The sequence below is a fragment of the Myxocyprinus asiaticus genome, chromosome 48 (genome assembly GCF_019703515.2).
Source record: "Myxocyprinus asiaticus isolate MX2 ecotype Aquarium Trade chromosome 48, UBuf_Myxa_2, whole genome shotgun sequence".
Classification (NCBI taxonomy): Eukaryota; Metazoa; Chordata; class Actinopteri; order Cypriniformes; family Catostomidae; genus Myxocyprinus; species Myxocyprinus asiaticus.
Genome location: NC_059391.1, coordinates 27,385,038 through 27,405,176, shown reverse-complemented (window position 1 = coordinate 27,405,176; position 20,139 = coordinate 27,385,038). Strand labels below are relative to the sequence as shown.

The 20,139-nt window shown below is 35.5% G+C and overlaps 1 protein-coding gene across 1 annotated transcript in view; it reads left to right on the top strand.

Moving 5' to 3' along the window:
* Positions 1 to 18,848, top strand: part of LOC127437668 (neogenin-like) — a 150,054-nt gene extending 131,206 nt beyond the window's left edge. Inside the window, exons 14-29 of the mRNA XM_051692728.1 lie at positions 602 to 712; positions 2,908 to 3,102; positions 3,220 to 3,315; positions 5,825 to 6,057; positions 8,689 to 8,827; positions 9,632 to 9,739; positions 9,817 to 10,011; positions 10,163 to 10,195; positions 10,284 to 10,343; positions 10,433 to 10,571; positions 14,279 to 14,487; positions 14,573 to 14,665; positions 14,839 to 14,991; positions 16,120 to 16,371; positions 16,643 to 16,764; positions 18,715 to 18,848. Coding sequence (XP_051548688.1) covers positions 602 to 712; positions 2,908 to 3,102; positions 3,220 to 3,315; positions 5,825 to 6,057; positions 8,689 to 8,827; positions 9,632 to 9,739; positions 9,817 to 10,011; positions 10,163 to 10,195; positions 10,284 to 10,343; positions 10,433 to 10,571; positions 14,279 to 14,487; positions 14,573 to 14,665; positions 14,839 to 14,991; positions 16,120 to 16,371; positions 16,643 to 16,764; positions 18,715 to 18,798 — 2,222 coding nt within the window. The 3' untranslated portion in view covers positions 18,799 to 18,848. The remainder of the gene's footprint in view (positions 1 to 601; positions 713 to 2,907; positions 3,103 to 3,219; positions 3,316 to 5,824; positions 6,058 to 8,688; positions 8,828 to 9,631; positions 9,740 to 9,816; positions 10,012 to 10,162; positions 10,196 to 10,283; positions 10,344 to 10,432; positions 10,572 to 14,278; positions 14,488 to 14,572; positions 14,666 to 14,838; positions 14,992 to 16,119; positions 16,372 to 16,642; positions 16,765 to 18,714) is intronic.
* The last annotated feature ends 1,291 nt before the right edge of the window (positions 18,849 to 20,139 follow it).

Below are 20,139 nucleotides of genomic sequence, written 5' to 3'. Positions count from 1 at the left end.
GTAGCTCAGCAAGTAAAGATGCTGACTACCACACCTGGAGTCACAAGTTCGAATCCAGGGTGTGCTGAGTGACTCCAATTTGCACGGTTGCTAGGATGGGTAGAGTCACATAGGGTAACCTCCTCGTGGTCACTATAATGTGGTTCTCGCTCTCGGTGGGGCGCGTGGTGAGTTGTGCATGGATGCTGCGGAGAATAGCGTGAAGCCTCCACATGAGCTATGTCCCCGCGGTAACGCGCTCAACAAGCCACGTGATATGATGCGCGGATTGATGGTCTCAGACGTGGAGGCAACTTTAAAGGCTCTTTAAACTTGGGCCAGTAAATAACCACCCTTAAAATCCTAGCAACCAAATAGCAATGTGCTAGAAAACCACTCAGAACACTTAAGCGATTGTTAGCGCTTAAGATTGTTAGCCATGGCAACCGGCATCTAAATGTAAAATGTGGTTTAATGTGATAATATACTAAAAAACTAAGACATGTCCCTAGTTTTTAGGTTGTAAAGTCAAGAGAACTATTGAACACACTTATAACTGATTATGTTTGGCATATTTTATTTGCTGAATCTGGAGAATGATGCTGGTTTTGGTGTCATTAAGGTCTGGAGAAGGGCCAGGTTTACACGTTTAGAGTGTCAGCCACCACCGTAAACGGAACCGGACCAACGACAGAGTGGATCGCAGCGGAAACCTTTGAGAACGATCTGGACGGTAAGAAAGCCGCAGACACAACCGAAAACCAAAACTGTTTTTCACAAAATTAGTGGGTCATATTTCAACCCAAAAATCAAAAGCAAAAAAATAAATTGTATTTCGCATAAAGAAAATGAACCTTGTTTTATGGACCATTAAAACTTTTGCATTGTGATATTTTTTCATGACAATTAAAGGAATATTTCGGGTTCAGTACAAGTTAAGTTCAATTCACAGCATTTGTGGCAAAATGTTGATCATCACACAAAAAAAAAACAAATTCGACTCTTGCCTCCTTTTTTTAATTAACATTGTTCCAAAAATGCTGTTGATTGAGCTTAACTTGTATTGAAACCATAATATTCCTTAAAAGCCACATTTCTGTAGTAAAAGAAGCTGTTGATCTGTGCAAGAGGGAGATTTCTGTGCATTCAGATCGAAGCTTTGTGGTCCTTCCCTCCCCATCAAAGAGCTGCAACAACTCAGAAATGAAGGAATCGAAAAGACACACGGAGGCTTTTCACCTGATTACGATGACTAAGTTGGATTAATGGCTTGTATTGTCAGTTAAAATTGGATGTAGGGAAGGACCAAGTCTTTATGAGAGTGTGTGTGAGTACTTAAACCCTCCTGAGCTCATTTCCATCTGCTAAAACAGGAAGCGCTCCGTGACAGTTTGACCAAAGCATCTGACACACGCTAATGCCTCCTCTTTATCCTGTCCTTCTTGAATTAGCCACTCAAAAAGGCCAGTGTTTGAAATAATGAGCCAATTTAATGACTCTATATCCAAAAGGTTTTGTTGGTAATTACAGGAGTCGACTTATAAATCAAAAGGGGCATTAGCGCTGGCCACTAAGATGAATTCAAATGGTGTATAGCTTAATGAAACTGCTGTTTCTCTTTTAAGTTTTGCAAAAACAAATACATAATGGAATTTTTTACTCTCTTGAATAAGTTACTCAGAGGTCCTTAAAGGACAAAAATGTCTGTGTCAAAAAACTGCCATAATAATATTATATATTAATATTATTTTCCACTTTCAGTGAGTTCATTTTTTTTAACCAGCATCAGTCCTGATCATAACTACCAAATTTTCATTCATTTTCAGGATTTTAACCCTTTAAATGCCAGTGTGTTTACATAATGCCACTGTTGTTGTTTTTTTCACACACACACAAATTTCTCAATACACACATACAAAACACTCTGATATCCATACCAACACACCCACACAATTTTAGCTGCATCATTTATTCAATTGGCCTGCTGTGCTCTATAATACAGCAAACAGAGAATAGGTAAAAAGCTTGTATTTGCTCCATAGGCTAAACATGAGAAAAATGGCGCCATCTGGTGGAAAATATTAAACATTTACATTTTGAAGCCAGGGCTCCAGAATGAAAGCATAATATCATAGAATTAATGATTTTATGCTTTAATGGCACTGGGATCAAATATTGCAGTTTTAATGGGTTTCAATGGGGACATTTTTGTCCTGAAGGTCCTGAGTGTAACTATTTTGTGTTCACTGTGTATTATAGATGTATTATAGGAACTGAGGTTAAAATATCAAAATTCCCCCCAAGATACACACCTTTAGCTAAATGTATGCCGGTGGCATTAACACAAATTAACAAAATTGTCGAAAAAAACAAAAAGGAAAAAGACAAAAATGTCCCGAAGGTCGCACAAGGGTTAAGCAGACAGCCAATTAGACAATAAGTTACTTTCAGGCTTAACTTTTAAAATTGTTTTCTAACTATCTCTTGGCTTAGTCATGCTTTAAAGACCACATGTATTCATGTACTACATGTGTTGCAAATTTTTACAGTAAAAAGATGCTGAAGTGCTAATGCTAGCTAAAAATGCTAATTTGCTAACAGACTGGAACAAGAGACTGAATCCCAATTTACACACTTTCTATCCTTTTTAGTATGCACTCTAAGAGTAGGGGACTTGACTTGTTCTTATAGATTTTTTGTAACTTAGAAAACTGACTAGACTTTTCTGGCAAACTAGCCGCAAGCTTACCACTCATTATTTTCACATGCAAACTAGAGGCGCACACATTGCTCTCCTTCACTATCTCCTGCACAGTGTGTACTTTCCATACTTAGATGTAAGCCGGTTGAAGTTATTTATTATGAATTGAAAGTTATGAAAGCTTAACATGTGGTTGCTTGTGTTTTAATTGCGTGTATGTATTGCAGAATCTCAGGTACCAGGAGTCCCGAGCTCGCTGCACGTTCGTCCACTGGTAAACAGAATCGTGGTGAGCTGGACTCCTCCAGACAATCAGGACATTTTAGTCCGAGGTTATAAAATTGGATACGGTATCGGCAGCCCTCACGCCCACACGGTCACTCTGGATTACAAGCAACGTTTCTACAGCATTGATAACCTTGGTGGGTGTCGACATTTTATTAATGCTACAAATAATCTTTTTTTTTTTATTGCACGGCTGTTTGGAATACTTGATCCTGATTGGTCGATTGGTTGTGACTTAACATTTTCCTCTCCAGATGCCAGCTCTCATTACGTCATCACCCTCAAAGCATTCAACAACATGGGCGAAGGAATTCCGATCTACAACAGCGCCACCACCAGGCCTGAGTCCGGTAAGACACAGTTACTGTATACAAAATGAAACCGTAACCAATCCAATATTTTTTTTCATTTATTTTTTGGTGTGTGGACTAAGGCCACATCCACACTAATTAATTTTCGTTTTAAAACTTCATCGTTTTTCAAAGTTCATGGTTACGGAGAGCGTTTTCAAAATGCTTCATTTGCAGTGCAGTAAAACGCCATTCTAGTGTGAATGAGAGGCGTAAACGTAGCGGAGTGAATGCATTTTCAAACGAAAATGGATAAGTGTGGACTTGCTGTTAAAAGGTTAATCGATTCTTTGATCGGCATTCAGTTTTATTTGTTATTGTACATAAAATGAATTAGAGCACATTTGAATTTGAAAACAAAACTCTTAGAATTTACGTGAAAATTCTAAAAGTGTGCTACTTATTACTTTCAAATAATAATCTGATTACTTAACACAAGTTACTTATTTTAAAAAAGTAACATGGGCATTATGGTGCAGATTTTAGTCACGTTACTTACAAAGAGTAATCTTATTGCGTATTGAAAATTACTTGTTTGTTTGTAACTGTGTATTATGGTGTAAATTCTTTACTTCCAAAGAGAAATCTAATTACGTAATGTGCGTTATTTATTTTAAAGAATAGCTTTGGTAATATGGTGTAGATTCTAAAACTTTGCCGTTACCCCATCAAAACTGTTTACAATGTATTTGGTCGGTATGATAATCTGTTCAGTGGTTCTAAGAGCACCTATAATGGTTTTTCAAATATGACCTTTCATGTAGTGTGTTATATAGCTGTTTGTGAATGTAAAAAAGTCTGCAAAGTTTCAAAAATCAAAGTGCACGACAAATGGAGTTATTGACTCCCAAAAGAAAGAACCGATTCTGAACACCTGAAACAAGTCGTTAGTAATTCCAGACTTACTTCCTGTACAAACCTACGGAATTTGGTAACAAAAAACACGCCTCTGGTCTTCATTGGCTGCTCGCGAACAGCTTTGACCCGCCCTCAAACACTACACTAAGCGATAGACCAATCACAACAGACTGGGACATCTGACCAATCAGAGCAGAGTACACTCTCTGAAAGGAGGAGTTTAGAATGAATCCTTTAGAACGGATCATTGAACGAGTCGTTTTTGACACTGGGGAGAAAAGGTAACACTGCAGTTTAAATTATGAGCAAATTAAAGTGTTTTTTGACCTTGGATGCATGTAAATCTATTGTATGAGACCTTTAAAACAAAATTAGGCACGTTTAAATAAAAATAATAGGTGCTTTTTAAAACAAGATACAATTACTTGAGAACTAAAATCACTAAGAACTATTGAGATTAAGTCTTGTTTACAGAGAAACTATTTTTACGAAGATCATGCTTAAAACAAGAAAACATATTTGCCAGTTGGGTATGAAAAATAACATTCATTAAAAAAACAAATACTGCTTTTTTTGTTGATTTCTCTGAAAACAAGCGTTAACATCTTATGTCATTTTGCTTGTCATGTAAGCATATATTTTAAGAATGTTTTGATATTTTTATTGGAAAACAAAACAAAAATACAAAGTAAGAAAATTTATTTTTTGCAGTGTAAATGTCATGGACTAAAAATATAATGCTATGATTTGCCGTGATACATCAGCTGTGTCAGATGTATGACATGTCTCTCTTATCTACCGACGGACATGTGGTGTGTTCCCATGCTGAAGATAAAACACAACGTAATTCAGGAAAAACCGCATGTCCCTGATAAATAAAATGAGGCTTCTGGAGGCCACAAACAAATCTTGTCAAGTGGAGATAAAATGCACCATCTGCCTCACTAAAGTGTTTTAAATGTGAGGTGACAGGTAACACACACCCACATGCCCACGGTCGTCACGCTAGCTAGCGTACACTGAAACCTACAGGTGTGAAGTGTGTGTGCGTGTACTTCCGTCCCCACATCAAGCAAAAACTTTCTCTCACTTTGCCGTCAGATGTCTCAGACAGAGGAGTGGCACAGTTAGTGGCTTCCAGACCCCCCGCTGTCCTGTCAGGTCTTGCTTTGCGTCAGCTCCAGCACATTTTTTAAAGTGGGTGGAAAATCACGGCAAATACAGCTGTTGATGTTGGCTTCAAAAACGCAGCGTTCACTCAACGTTTCCGAGAGACTTGGTTTCCAGAAGCTGCGTGAGATGACCCAGAAATGGAGTTCGTTTACCGAAGACGAGCTTTAGAGTGTTTGTTGTGAGGGTGCTTAATATGAGTCAGGGAAACCTTCCATTAATATTTTGGCAAATATGTGGTCTTTTGTTTTAGCGATATCGTATTCTAATAATCTCTCTTTCTCTCTTTTCTTCATTTGTTTTTCATCTTATTTGTCCATCTGCTAAACCATCAATCCATTTATTCTCATCTAACCCCAACCAATCCTTCCATATTTTTTAAACCCATGTGATTTTGCTGTTGCTTTCTCATTTTTCATTGCTCTTTTATTCATTATGATTTGTGTTTGACTCATCTGTCTGTGTGTAACGCTGCTATCAGACCCCATAGACCCTGATATTGATTTCTATGAACTGTTCAATAACCCATACACCCCAGCACCCGACCCCACACCCATGCTGCCCCCAGTGGGCGTTCAGGCGACCGTCCTCAGCTTCGACACCGTCAAAGTCAGCTGGGCTGACAACTCGCTCCCGAAGAACCAGAAGATCACCGATTCCAGATATTACACCATACGATGGAAGACCAACGTTCCCGCCAACACCAAGTTTAAGGTATCAATCTTTCCTTTAGGAACTTAATTTCAAATTATGGATCTGTTTGGAGTCCACAGTCATTTCCATTGAATGGAAGTATTTCAGTTCTCTGTATTTGACACAATTGACTGTAATGGTTAAACTTTTCTGTGCATAAAGCACCCCCTAGTGTACACTTTCTTGAGTGCATTTAAATGATCCATGCTTGTGGACCTTCAAGATACCTACAGTAAGAGCCATTGGATATGTTCAAAATAGAATACTAGTATACTACATACTGCATACTACAGTGTACACTGTATACCACAAATTATTTCTTAAACAGTAGTATGGAATACTAGTATACTCCCTACTTTCATAAAAAGTTGTATGGAATGCTATTATACTGCTTATTGCATACTACACAGTGTATTCTGTAACTGCACATTATTTCTTAAAAAGTTGTATGGAGTGCAAATAAATTGCATACTGCATACTACACAGGTTATACTGTTTACTCATTTCTCAAGTAGTATGGTATGCTAGGACTGTATACTCACATTATTATTTTTTTTTAAGTCAAATACGAGTATACTGCATACTACACACTATATACTGTATTGTATACCGCACGTTATTTCTCAAAGTAATATCAAATACTAGTATACTGCATACTACATTGTACCGTATACACTGTATAATGCACATTATTTCTTTAGTATGGAATATTAGCATACTGCATACTACACTGTACCGTATATACTGTATAAAGCACATAATTTCTTAATAATTAGTATGGAATATTAGCATACTGCATACTACACTGTACCGTATATACTGTATAATGCACATTTCTTAATTAGTATGGAATACTAGCATACTGCATACTACACTGTACCGTATATACTGTATAATGCACATTATTTCTTAAGTAGTATGGAATACTAGTATACTGCATACTACACTGTACCGTATATACTGTATAATGCACATTATTTCTTAAGTAGTATGGAATACTAGTATACTGCATACTACACTGTACTGTATATACTGTATAATGCACATTATTTCTTAATAAGTAGTATGGAATACTAGTATACTGCATACTACACTGTACCATATATACTGTATAATGCACATTATTTCTTAAGTAGTATGGAATACTAGTATACTGCATACTACACTGTACCGTATATACTGTATAATGCACATTATTTCTTAATAAGTAGTATGGAATACTAGTATACTGCATACTACACTGTACCGTATATACTGTATAATGCACTTTATTTCTTAATAAGTAGTATGGAATACTAGTATACTGCATACTACACTGTTCCGTATATACTGTATAATGCACATTATTTCTTAATAAGTAGTATGGAATATTAGCATACTGCATACTACACTGTACCGTATACACTGTATAATGCACATTATTTCTTAATAAGTAGTATGGAATACTAGTATACTGCATACTACACTGTACCGTATATACTGTATAATGCACATTATTTCTTAATAAGTAGTATGGAATACTAGTATACTGCATACTACACTGTACCGTATATACTGTATAATGCACATTATTTCTTAATAAGTAGTATGGAATACTAGTATACTACATACTACACACTACAGTGTATACTGTATACCGCACAGTATTTTTTAAAAAGTAGTATGAAATACGAGTATACTGAATACTACAATGTATATACTGCAGATTATTTCTCAAAGTAGTATGGAATACTAGTATACTGCATACTACACTGTACCGTATATACTGTATAATGCACATTATTTCTTAAGTAGTATGGAATACTAGTATACTGCATACTACACTGTACCGTATATACTGTATAATGCACATTATTTCTTAAGTAGTATGGAATACTAGTATACTGCATACTACACTGTACTGTATATACTGTATAATGCACATTATTTCTTAATAAGTAGTATGGAATACTAGTATACTGCATACTACACTGTACCATATATACTGTATAATGCACATTATTTCTTAAGTAGTATGGAATACTAGTATACTGCATACTACACTGTACCGTATATACTGTATAATGCACATTATTTCTTAATAAGTAGTATGGAATACTAGTATACTGCATACTACACTGTACCGTATATACTGTATAATGCACTTTATTTCTTAATAAGTAGTATGGAATACTAGTATACTGCATATTACACTGTACCATATACACTGTATAATGCACATTATTTCATAATAAGTAGTATGGCATACTAGTATACTGCATACTACACACTAAAGTGTATACTGTATACCACACAGTATTTTTTTTAAAGTCATATCAAATATGTGTATACTGCATACTACACACTATATACTGTATTGTATACCACACATTATTTCTCCAAGTAATATCAAATACTAGTATACTGCATACTACACTGTACTGTATATATTATAGACCATGTCCACTCTAATCCATTGAAGTTTGAAACCTCTATTTTCATAATTCGTTACTTTTTCATTTTCAAAACACTGTTTTTGGTGGAGGAAAATGTCGTTCCAGTGAGGATGAGAGGTGAAAACGTAGCAAACTATCGTGTTCTTTGTTTGTTGGAGAAAATGTTGTACGCATTTTCTGAGCATGTGGCTTGTTCTTATGTTGGTTCATTTGTCAGATGGCAAACACCACGTCTCTGTTACATACTGTGACGGGACTGAAACCCAGCACACTGTATGAGTTCTCCGTTATGGTGACAAAGAGCCGCAGGAGCAGTACGTGGAGTATGACGGCCCACGGCACCACCTTTGAGTCCAGTAAGTTCACACATCAATACACATATTTTTTTGTTTGTTTGTTTGCTTGCTCGTTTTGTTTATTTGGAACATTGTAATTATTATTAATTTTTTTTCATAAGTGTATATTTTCCACCACTAGAATGTACTGTACATTTGAATTAGTCTGTAACAAAAACCCAGACCATTACTTAAATAATACAAATAATAAAAGTACTTCTAAATGAACAGTACCTGCATATGAAATCTGTTTTCTCTAAAAAGAGTGTTTTCCACTAATAATATGAACCAAGTGTTGCACATAAGAAAATATATTCCAGGAGGATTTGTTTAAAATTGATTTCCTAAATTCCACAAATTTGTGTGTAAACTTACAAAAATGGGTTTTCATAACCAATGCAAAATATTATTATTTAATATTTGAAACAAGGAAAAGTTATATCTGCACATTATTCCTTAAAGTAGTATATGAAACAATGCTGCGATAAACATATTTTTAAATGTATGAAGCAAGAAAAAGTTATCAACAAACTTCTGTAAAATCATCATTTATGGAGTGTTATTAAAATGAAATTAAAACATGACCAAAAAAATTCAAGTTTTGTGTTAAAACTACCGAAACATTACTTAAAAATATAGATTTTGGGTTTTAGGATGCATGCAAAAGTCAGAGCATAATTAATTAATTAGTGTATCATCTGAATATGTTTTGAGGGGATACAAAATATTGTAATAATCTGAGTAAGAACTTGGCAAAGTTTAAAATGAATATCTGATTGTTTGAAAATCAGTGGACCTTATGTGTCCCCTAAATGTTGTTTCTAGTTCCCAGCTCCGCCCCTAAAGATGTGACAGTCATCAGTAAAGAGGGAAATCCACGAATCATCAACATTAACTGGCAGCCGCCCACTGAAGCCAACGGCAAAATCACAGGTACCCACTTAAATCCGCTGAGAAAGGACATATTAGACAAATTTACAGCTCGAACACCAAGCTTTGTTCTGTCTCAGGTTACATCATCTACTACAGTACTGATGTGAATGCTGAGGTCCATGATTGGGTCGTGGAGCCCGTGGTGGGCAACAGACTGACCCATCAGATTCAGGGTCTGACCCTCGACACCACGTACTACTTTAAGATCCAGGCGCGCAACTCTAAAGGCATGGGACCCATGTCTGACACGGTGCACTTCAGAACGCCTAAAGGTACATCTGCAATCTCTCAAGAAGGACATCTGCAATCTTCTTATAATATGCCACCTGAAATGCATCTTGATACCAGGTGTAATTGTGTTATATTCTCTAGTTTATTGGCTTATTCTTGCTTGTTTTGACATGCACGTGTCTATATTCTCAGCTGAACCGTCTGATAAGATGTCGAGTGATCAGGGTAATTCAGCATTTTCTCTCTACTTAATTATGATGTGACAAAGGCATTGTGTGATATTTGGCTGTTGCTGATGTGTTGTTATCTGTAGGGCTGCAAGTAAAACCCGGCCACCCCACCCTGCCGGAACGCGGGATTGGATCCAACATCGGTAAAAAAGTAGACACGTATTTTCAAGACAGATGCTGTTATCTCTTTCAGACTTGCTGTAAAATAACTCTTTCTCTCTCTCTCTGTCAGATAAGCCAGGCATCACAGGCAGTCAGGAGAGTCATATTCTGGTGATAGTGGTGATCGTTTCAGTCGGAGTGTTTACGATCATCGCTGTGGTTGTCGGGGCCGTCCTCTGCACGCGCCGGTCCAACTCGCACCAGAAAAAGTGTGTACTTCACTCTTCTGTCTTTTAAGACCATGTCCACTCTAATCCGTTGAAGTTTGAAACCTCTATTTTTGTAATTCGTTACTTTTTCATTTTCAAAACACTCTGTTTTCGGTGGAGGAAAATGCCGTTCCATTGAGGATGAGAGGTGCAAACGTTGCAAAATCAATGCATTTTCAATAAATAAGAATAAGTGTGGACACGGCCTAAATCGCACACTCACATAAGGTGAATTCAGGTAAATTGAAGTAACTAAATTTACCTTATGAGGTTATTATAAACCAGACTATCGTATAAACAAAATCTGCTGGTGAAAATATACTTTGACACACTAAAATAATAAAAATGGAAGTTGACAAGTAATTGAAAATTAAACATCAAATATAATGTGTTCTACAATGATAACCAGATTTTAGTTTTTTCAGTTAATCCTTTTTAATTTTGCAAAGCCTCACGAACTTGTGACTATCAATTTATTGTCAAAAAAGATACAAACTAGAACTAGTACTAAACATGAAACCAAAATGACTCCTTTCCATGGGCTAAAAATGAAAGAAAATGTCCATGCAAGAAATAAAATAAAAAAATAAAAAATTCCCCCCAAAATAAAAATTCTGTCATCATTTACTCACCCTTATGTTGGTCCAAACCCGTATGACTTTCCATCATTTGTGGGACCAAAAGGGTTTTTTATAAATGTTCCCGTCTTTTTGTCATACAATGAAAGTGAATAGTGACTCAGGGCTGTCCTGCTCCATAAAGGACCATAAAAATACTACAAAACTACAGTAAATGTAGTCAGTATCAATCATGCACTATATTCCAAGTCTTCTGAAGCCATACAGTCACTTTGCATGATGAACAGACCATAATTTAAATCATAATTCTCTCTCAAATCAAATCACATCTTTGATCAACTTGTTTTTACAGCACCAGAATCAAACTGTAATGATGAGTCAATGGAGTTGAGATCCATGTGCAGATTTTAATAATAATAAACATAGCAATACAGACAGGCAGGGGTCAGTCATCAGCAGCAGTAATATCAAAGGCAGTCCAGAGCGGTATACTATAAACAGGCAAGAAGTTGGGGCAGGCGGCAGACAATTTCCAGGTAAACAAGGCAGTAATAGTGGGCAGGCAGCAACGGATCAAAAACAGGGTGAAACAGTCCAGGATAATACACAGATAATACAATAACCCCAGAAAACGCTCAGAAATGTCAGCCAGGGCAAAACAAGACTTCATAATGACAGAGTGTGAGTATGAGACTTAAATAGCTGAATAGACTGGAAACAGGTGAACAGGTAAACATTGCCAGGTACGGGGATTATGGGAAATGGAGTCCAGAGAGTTAAAGTCAATCTCCAGGTGATGGAGCCCTCTGGTGGTGAGTGGGAGGAACAACAAAGGCAAGATTCATGACACAAATAACATCAAACTTCATCTACGTACTTCTATTGTGGGTTTTATGGTATTCTTATACTTTGTCATTTTTATATATAGGTAACACTTTTATGAAGTCCATATTTATAATGCAATGTAAAAGGCTTATAAATGCATAATAATGCATTAGTAATGTCTTATAATACACCATTTAATGTGTTATAACTTCTCATAAATAATTGTAACCGCAATTATAATGCTTACCGATTCATAGTTACACTTTAGAGTATATGTGTTATATCACAAAATACATCCAATTTGATCTGCAGATGTTATAATGTATTATTTAGTTATATAATATATTAAGGATGCTTTAAATAAAGCAATGTCTTTAAAATATCTTATGGATGTTTATAAGTAGTAATAAGACATTATTATTTTGCGTGACAGCACTTATATGATTAACTTTATTAACTTCTGCTGATAAAATTGGATGTTGATTGTGTTATAATGCATTATACTCTCTACAACTATGAATAGGTCTAATATTATAATTGTGAATCCAATTATTTATAAGTAGTTATAACATATTAAATGTTTTTAAGACATTACTAATGTATTATAATGCAATTATAAGGCCATTGCAATACATAATAAATATGGTCTCATAAGCCCTTTTCGGACGGGACTAGTTTTCCCTGAGGAGGTCAGGGAAATTAGTGTTTCACAGATGTACTTTGTGATTTTTATCCTGTCTGAATCTGACAAGTCTGTGTTTTTCTCTCAAAACCTCTGTAAAAATGACAGCAAATTACCTACTGTTTTTTGGCTAACTCAAGGGTCCTCTGAGAAATCGAATCCCATCCGAATGTGAATGTCTGTGATTGCTGATATTGAACGCTACACCTCATGTATTTTGACCTGCATGAACTACTGTTAAGATCGTACTTAAGCGTGTCAATCTTCTGCGCGTAATATTATAATTATATAATTCACAGATAAGTCTTGTTTCAGTGGGTTTATTATAAGCAGCCACTTCTATAAATGCATGTGAAGTTTATTTTAATAGGCTTTTTAAAATAAGTAATTATTTATGTATTTTTTTATTCCCCATATCTGCCAATTTTGGAATGCCCAATTCCCACTACTTAGTAGGTCCTCGTGGTGGCACGGTTACTCACCTCAATCCGGGTGGCGGAGGACAAGTCTCAGTTGCCTCTGCTTCTGAGACTGTCAATCTGCGCATCTTATCACGTGACTCGATGTGCATGACACCGCAGAGACTCACAGCATGTGGAGGCTCATGCTACTCTCTGCGATCCACGCACAACTTACCACACGCCCCATTGAGAGCGAGAGCCACTAATCGCAACCATGTGACTCTACCCTCCCTAGCAACCAGGCCAATTTGGTTGCTTAGGAGACCTGACTGGAGTCACTCAGCACACCCTGGATTCGAACTCACGACTCCAGGGGTGATAGTCAGTGTCAGTACTCGCTGAGCTACCCAGGCCCCCTAAAATAAGTAATTTCTAATGTATAATTAATGAATTCAAATTAAATCAATATATTATTAGTTATTTTAAATTTAAACAGATAAAGTTTAAAAAGATAGGTTAATTTTAACACCTAAATTCAATGTGTTCTTAACCGTCTAAACCTTCTGTAACACCCAGATCTAGAAAACAGACACTCCCACCTCCGTAATAAAGATCTTAGATCTTAGTCCCGTCCAAATCAGTACATGAAATCACAGACATTGGGTGACAATAATTGTAACTTGAGGTCGTTTAGAAAATGTATCCCATCCAAATTCTGCTATAGTGTAGCCAATAATATAAAATGTTTTGATTTTAAATCCTTATAAATGTGTTATATATTTAAGAAGATATTGCTTTTGTCATTTATTTAAAGCATAACTTATATACAGTATATAATATAAATATAATACAGTTGCAGATCAGATTGGATGTTTATTGTGTTATAATGCATTATACTCTCTAAGGTATAACTATGAATAGGTTAAGTATTATAATGTATTATAATTGTGCTTACAATTATTTATAAGTAGTTGTAGCATATTAAATAGTGTATTATAAGACATTACTAATGCATTGTAATGCTTTTACAATGCATAATAAATATGGTCTCATAGAAAGTGTTACCAATACAGTATATTCTATAAATCTCTATATAAAAGGTTTTTAAAAATCCTTATCACAAACAATTGAAAAATCGACAAAGTCATGGCAATTCTTTGTTCAAAAGGTGTTGAACCCTGTTCAGATGTTCATTTGGGCTGTTTGTGTTTTTGTTTTCAGGAAGCGTGCAGCATGCAAGTCCAACATCGGCTCTCACAAATACAAGAGTTCTTCTAAAGACCTGAAACCTCCTGATCTCTGGATCCATCACGAGTCTCTGGAGCTCAAACCCATGGACAAATCACCCGAACCGAACCCGGTTATGACCGAGACGCCCATCCCTCGAACCGCCCCGGACCCGACCGTTGAACCCTCCCATCAGAGACGGGGTGAGAGCAAGGCGTCGACTTTCTCAGAATGATTCAAATCACAGTTTACACAGATAGCCGTGTAATAAACGAGTTTGTGTTTCAGGTCATGAGGTCGAGGAAAGTGTGTCCACAGTGGCTGGTCTGAGGGGAGTGAGACCGAAAATGATGATGCCTTTCGATTCTCAACCTCCCCAACGTGAGTTCACACACCGTCGCTGTCTGATTACACATCACGGCACTACCCAACCTTAAATGAAAATTCTGTCATCATTGAGTCACCCTCATGTTGTTCCAAACCCATATGACTTATTTATGTGCACTCTGTTGTCATGCCATGCTGTGTCATGTTCTGTGTGTGTCTTCTCTCAGCCGTGATTAGCGCTCACCCCATTCATTCCCTCGATCATCTTCATCATCATCATCATCACTATCATCTTCCTCCGCGGGGCTACCTTCACCATCAGATCAGCCTGAGAGCGCCCGCCATACCGACGCCATACTTAGACAGGGTGCCATCTGCAGGTGAGGGTCATGCCCTCTGGTGGCAGGCCTGGGAATATTATGGAGTTTTCTCAGATCTGTTTTTATGTTTGTTTTGTAGTCTGAACAGCAAAAGAGATGCATTAAATCTAATGAATAGCTTAATGTGTTGCTAAATTCACCCATTCTTTCTCATTCACTACCACTGAATCATTACCATTATCATATAGCAAGTTACTCCATAGAATATCATGGTACTCCCGTGCCCAATGATTTGAAACAGCGGAAGGGAAGACTTTCAATGAATGAAGACTATATGTGTGTATGCGAGATGCGATATATATATATATATATATATATATATATATATATATATATATATATATATATATACATACATATATTTTTGTCGATATATCTGTCAATTTAACACGTCGATTAAGTGCGATTAATTCTATTAAAAATAACAGGTTCCAAAAATGATGGAAATTCGTAATAAAAGTACTGATTTTCCTACCATATGAGCAATTCAATCTTGAAGTACATCTGTTTTTATAAGCTGCATCAATAGGTGGCATCACGCCTCAACAAACCTCACAAGCAGCGCAGAAACAGAATGAGAACTGCTTACTGAGGAAGCACAACAGAATAGAGGAATCTTGAGATGCGATTTTCAAAGTTTCCACTACTTTTAACTTGACACAGCATCCTAAAAATGTGCTGAATACCCCTGAGATGCTCCAAACGCGTCCGTCTGAGTCACATGTATGAAGAGCAACAATTAAAAATAGCGCCGACGGAACGCAAGAACGCGTACTGTGAGGACTGGACACATTGACGAACTCAATGCAAAACAGATTGCTGTCGACTGTAGGCTTGTTCAATGATATGAGAATAAAACAAATAATATATTGAGTTCTGAAGTCACTTTTTGTCTTGTCTAGTTAATGCTTAATTCATCTGCCGCAAGAATGCAATTTATTTCAAACTGAATTTCAATCTGTATTATGTACTGTATTTAGCATAGTCGGTACATATTATATTTATAAATATTTTAACTTTTATACATATGCATTAACTTTTGCATTGTTATTCATATGCTAGTAAACGTATTGCTGACAATCAGACAGTGGAGCTGTGGAATATAAGTTTCTGTGTGTTTGTTTATAGAGTCTGTGAGGAATCAACCCCCTGCACCTGAACCTCTGGTTGCCCCCGGTCAGCCCACCTGCACAGTGGAGCTGCAGAAGACGGAAGCGGTCATTAATGAGGAAGACCCGCCGAGCATAAACCCACCGACGGCCCACGTCAGGCCAACACACCCACTCAAGAGCTTTGCTGTGCCAGCGGTCACTGTCTCCGCCCACAACCCGCCCACCTATAAATCGGCATTACCCAGCAACCCTCTGCTGGCACAGCAAGGTCAGTTTCCTGTTCATCTCACTGAGTATCTGTCATCGGTTTGTAAAGCAGTTAATTAATACTTTGTAATCCTTGTTTAAAAATGATGTGTTTGCAATTTCCATACATAGTCTGTTTTTTTTATTTTTTTTTTTTTTTTGTAAAGCACTTATTACAGTACATATTGTTGTAAGTCAGCTTTACAGACAATAGAAATAGAGAAGCATAGAAAACATGTTTACAATAGTTTTGTGTTTAATCTCAGAGCATGTGTTGTTTTCTGTGTTTTTAGTGCCGGGTGTTAAGACAGCGTCCATTGGAACACTAAATCAAGCACGAGCTCCAATGGCAGGAACAGTCCCCATTGCACACGACCAATCAGAAACCAGCAAGATGTTGTCACAGTCAGACATGGTGAGTGTTGGAGAGTCGTCTCATTTACAGTAAATGCTTTATTATGAAACCTGTCGACAACATGTTCGGTTTAGATTTCACACCAAAATCAAAAGAAAGAAATTATATTTTCCATAAAGAAAATTAAGTCAGTTATTCTGTCATTACTATAATGCGAAAAAAGAAAAATCACAAAAGTATTTATACTCCAAGGTGGTTATGCTGATTGTAATAAAAATACTGTATTAATGTAATCAAAATCTAATGTCTGGACACATTATTATAAATGATTATACACTTAATTGTGAGGAAAATAGTCACAATGCAAAAACTCTTAATGGTTTAAAAAAAATAGGCTTCATTTTCTTCATATAAAATATTATTTCTTATTTTATGTTTTTTTGGAGTGAAATGTGACCTATATATGTTATTGTAGTATTTGAAATTATTATTGAAAATCTCTGTGAAAAATGATTTAATATTTATTTATTTTTTACGCTTATTTTTCTAACTTCCTGGCTGACTTAATTTGAACATAATTTTTCTTTGCCTAATTTTGAATAACAAATAACTTAATAAAATGAAATGCACTGATGTTTGCATGTCCTTTTGTTACTTCTGAAATGCATGAATCTCTTTCTTTTGTTTTGTTGTAGGTTGCGCTGTAGCATCTTTCTTTGTTTTCACCTCTGAGCTGCTTTAAACCTCTTTCCCTCCCCCTGTATTTCCCCATCTCTATTATACCAGCATTCATGAAAAACAAGCTTGAATTTCTGTGTTAATAGTTTGTAAAACTATTTTTGTGGAAACTGATGCCTTCAGTCCAGTACAATAATTACGAACAAATTTATGAACAATTTCAAACTTTTACGGACATTTAATTGAATGTGACAATTTACATAAGAATAGTTGTATGAACATTACATTACAGTGTATTTAATGCTTTTACAAACATACAATTCAATGTGACAATCATGTAAAAATTGTTTTAAAAACTGAATTAAATTTGACAAATTTTACAAATGGAATCGATTGCAACAATGTTTATAAGAATGTTTTTAAATCTTAAAATTATCTTTCGAACATTGAATTGAACTTGACAGTTTACATAAGAATGGTTTTACGAACACTGATTGAATGCGACCATTTTCATAAAAAAATATTTTCAGAACATTGAATGCAACAACTTAGATTTGAATGCAGCGATTTTCGCAAAAATAATTTTTCGAACATTGAATTGAATGCGAAAGTTTATGTAAGAATGGTTTATGAACAATGAATTGAATGCAACTATTTTCGTAAAAAAATCTTTTCAGAACATTTAATTAAATGTGAGAATTTATGTAAGAATGGATTTACAAACTTAGAATTGAATGCCAAGTTTTTTGTAAAAATTATTTTTCAAACATTAAATTGAAAAGTGACAGTTTACGTAAGAATGGTTTAACGTACTTAGAATTGAATGCGACAATTTTCGCAAAAATAATTTTTTGAATACTGAATTGAATATGATAATTTACATAAGAATGGTTTTACAAACGTAGAATTGAATGCAACAATTTTCGCGAAAATAATTTTTTGAATACTGAGTTGAATATGATAATTTACATAAGAATGGTTTTACAAACGTAGAATTGAATGCAACGATTTTCGCAAAAATAATTTTTCGAATACTGAATTGAATATGATAATTTACATAAGAATGTTTTTACGAACTTCGAATTGAATGCAACGATTTTCGTAAACATTATTTCCCGAAAATGTATTTGAATGCAGCAATTTACTTTAATAGTTATGTAATAGTAAAACTGTTTTACAAATAGTTTCCACAGAAATTAATTCTGCTTGTGTTTCCTGAATGAGGCCCTTTGTTTTTGTTTATTTTTCTAACACTTTTTTTCCCATCGTTGTCTTGCCTCTCCCAGTCCTAACTCTAACATGGCTCCTTTTGCATGGCTCTCTCCCTCTCAGACGTATGAAACAGATGAACTATCAGAGGAAATGGCTCACCTAGAGGGTTTGATGAAGGATCTGAACGCCATCACCACCGCCTGAAGCACACAACAGCTCAGTCCAATCACACACACTGAAATTTCCCGGCTTAACCCTGTTCTCAGGAAGAATCAGGCCGTTTTTAATAAACACTGATCCCACATCAGCTTTAAGAATGAGGAACTGAATTATCAATGACTGGAAATGGATAACGGCTGCTGTTGATCTGTCCTGCATGGGTCTTTGTGGTGAAAAGCCTAAAAGATGAGAATTTGAATTAAAACGTTTGACCGATAAGCCGTTTTGCACAGAAAACAGTTTTTCTTCTATGTTCTTTTGGGATTGTATTTACGTAATACATATTTAAAGCGCATATATATGCGTTTTTATATGTTAATAATAGGACTTTTATTTTATAAAGCCTCATGTTTGCACACATTAGGATTCTTTTATGAAACACTAGCCAAATTTGTGTAAATTGTTCGTAAAATGATTTTTACACAAATGGTAAGATCCAGTTTAATGGGCCTTATTCGTGAAATATGAGCAGAACACATTACTGCATAAATTGTTCATAAATATATGTGGATATATACATTTTCCCATTAAATGGAATACAACAAATTACCTATGAATGTTTTTATGTATTATACAGAAATTCGTTTTTTGCGTGTTTCATGAATAAGATCCAGTGTTTGTTAAAGCATTCTTACATAAATTGTCGTATTCAGTGTTCGTAAAACCATGCTTACGTACATTAGGCCTTATTCATTAAACATGCGCAGTATGAATCTTTGTGTACTTTTTTTTAATCTATTTCTACGTAATATTGTCTCATTGAATTGAATGCGACAATTTACGCAAGAATATTTTTACGTATGATACACACAGGAATCCGTTCTGTTTGTGTTTCATGAATCTGGCCCATAGTTGCATTTAATTCAATGTTCGTAAAATTCGTAAAACCATTTTATGTTAACTGTCACAATCAATTAAACGTTCTGGAAACATTCTTACATGAATTGTTGCTTTGTGCGTATTTAATTGAATTTGACAATTTACGGAAAAAAGGTTTTATGAAAAAATATTAATATTTATTTTGCTCGTGTTTCATAAATGAGGCTCATTGTTGCATTCAATTTAATGTTTGTAAAATAGTCACATTTAGTTTTAGAAAACCATTCTTACGTAAATTTTCTAATTCAAGTAAATGTTCGCGAAACCATTTTAGGTTAATCGGCACATTCGGTTCATTGTTCGGAAATGCATTCTTATATAAATTGTCGTATTTTGACAATTTACGGAACAATGGTTTTATGAAAAATGCACTCGTGTTTCATGATCGAGTTTCTGCTGTGTTGCTTTATTTTAGTGTATTATTATGAGTTGCTCCATAAACATGCA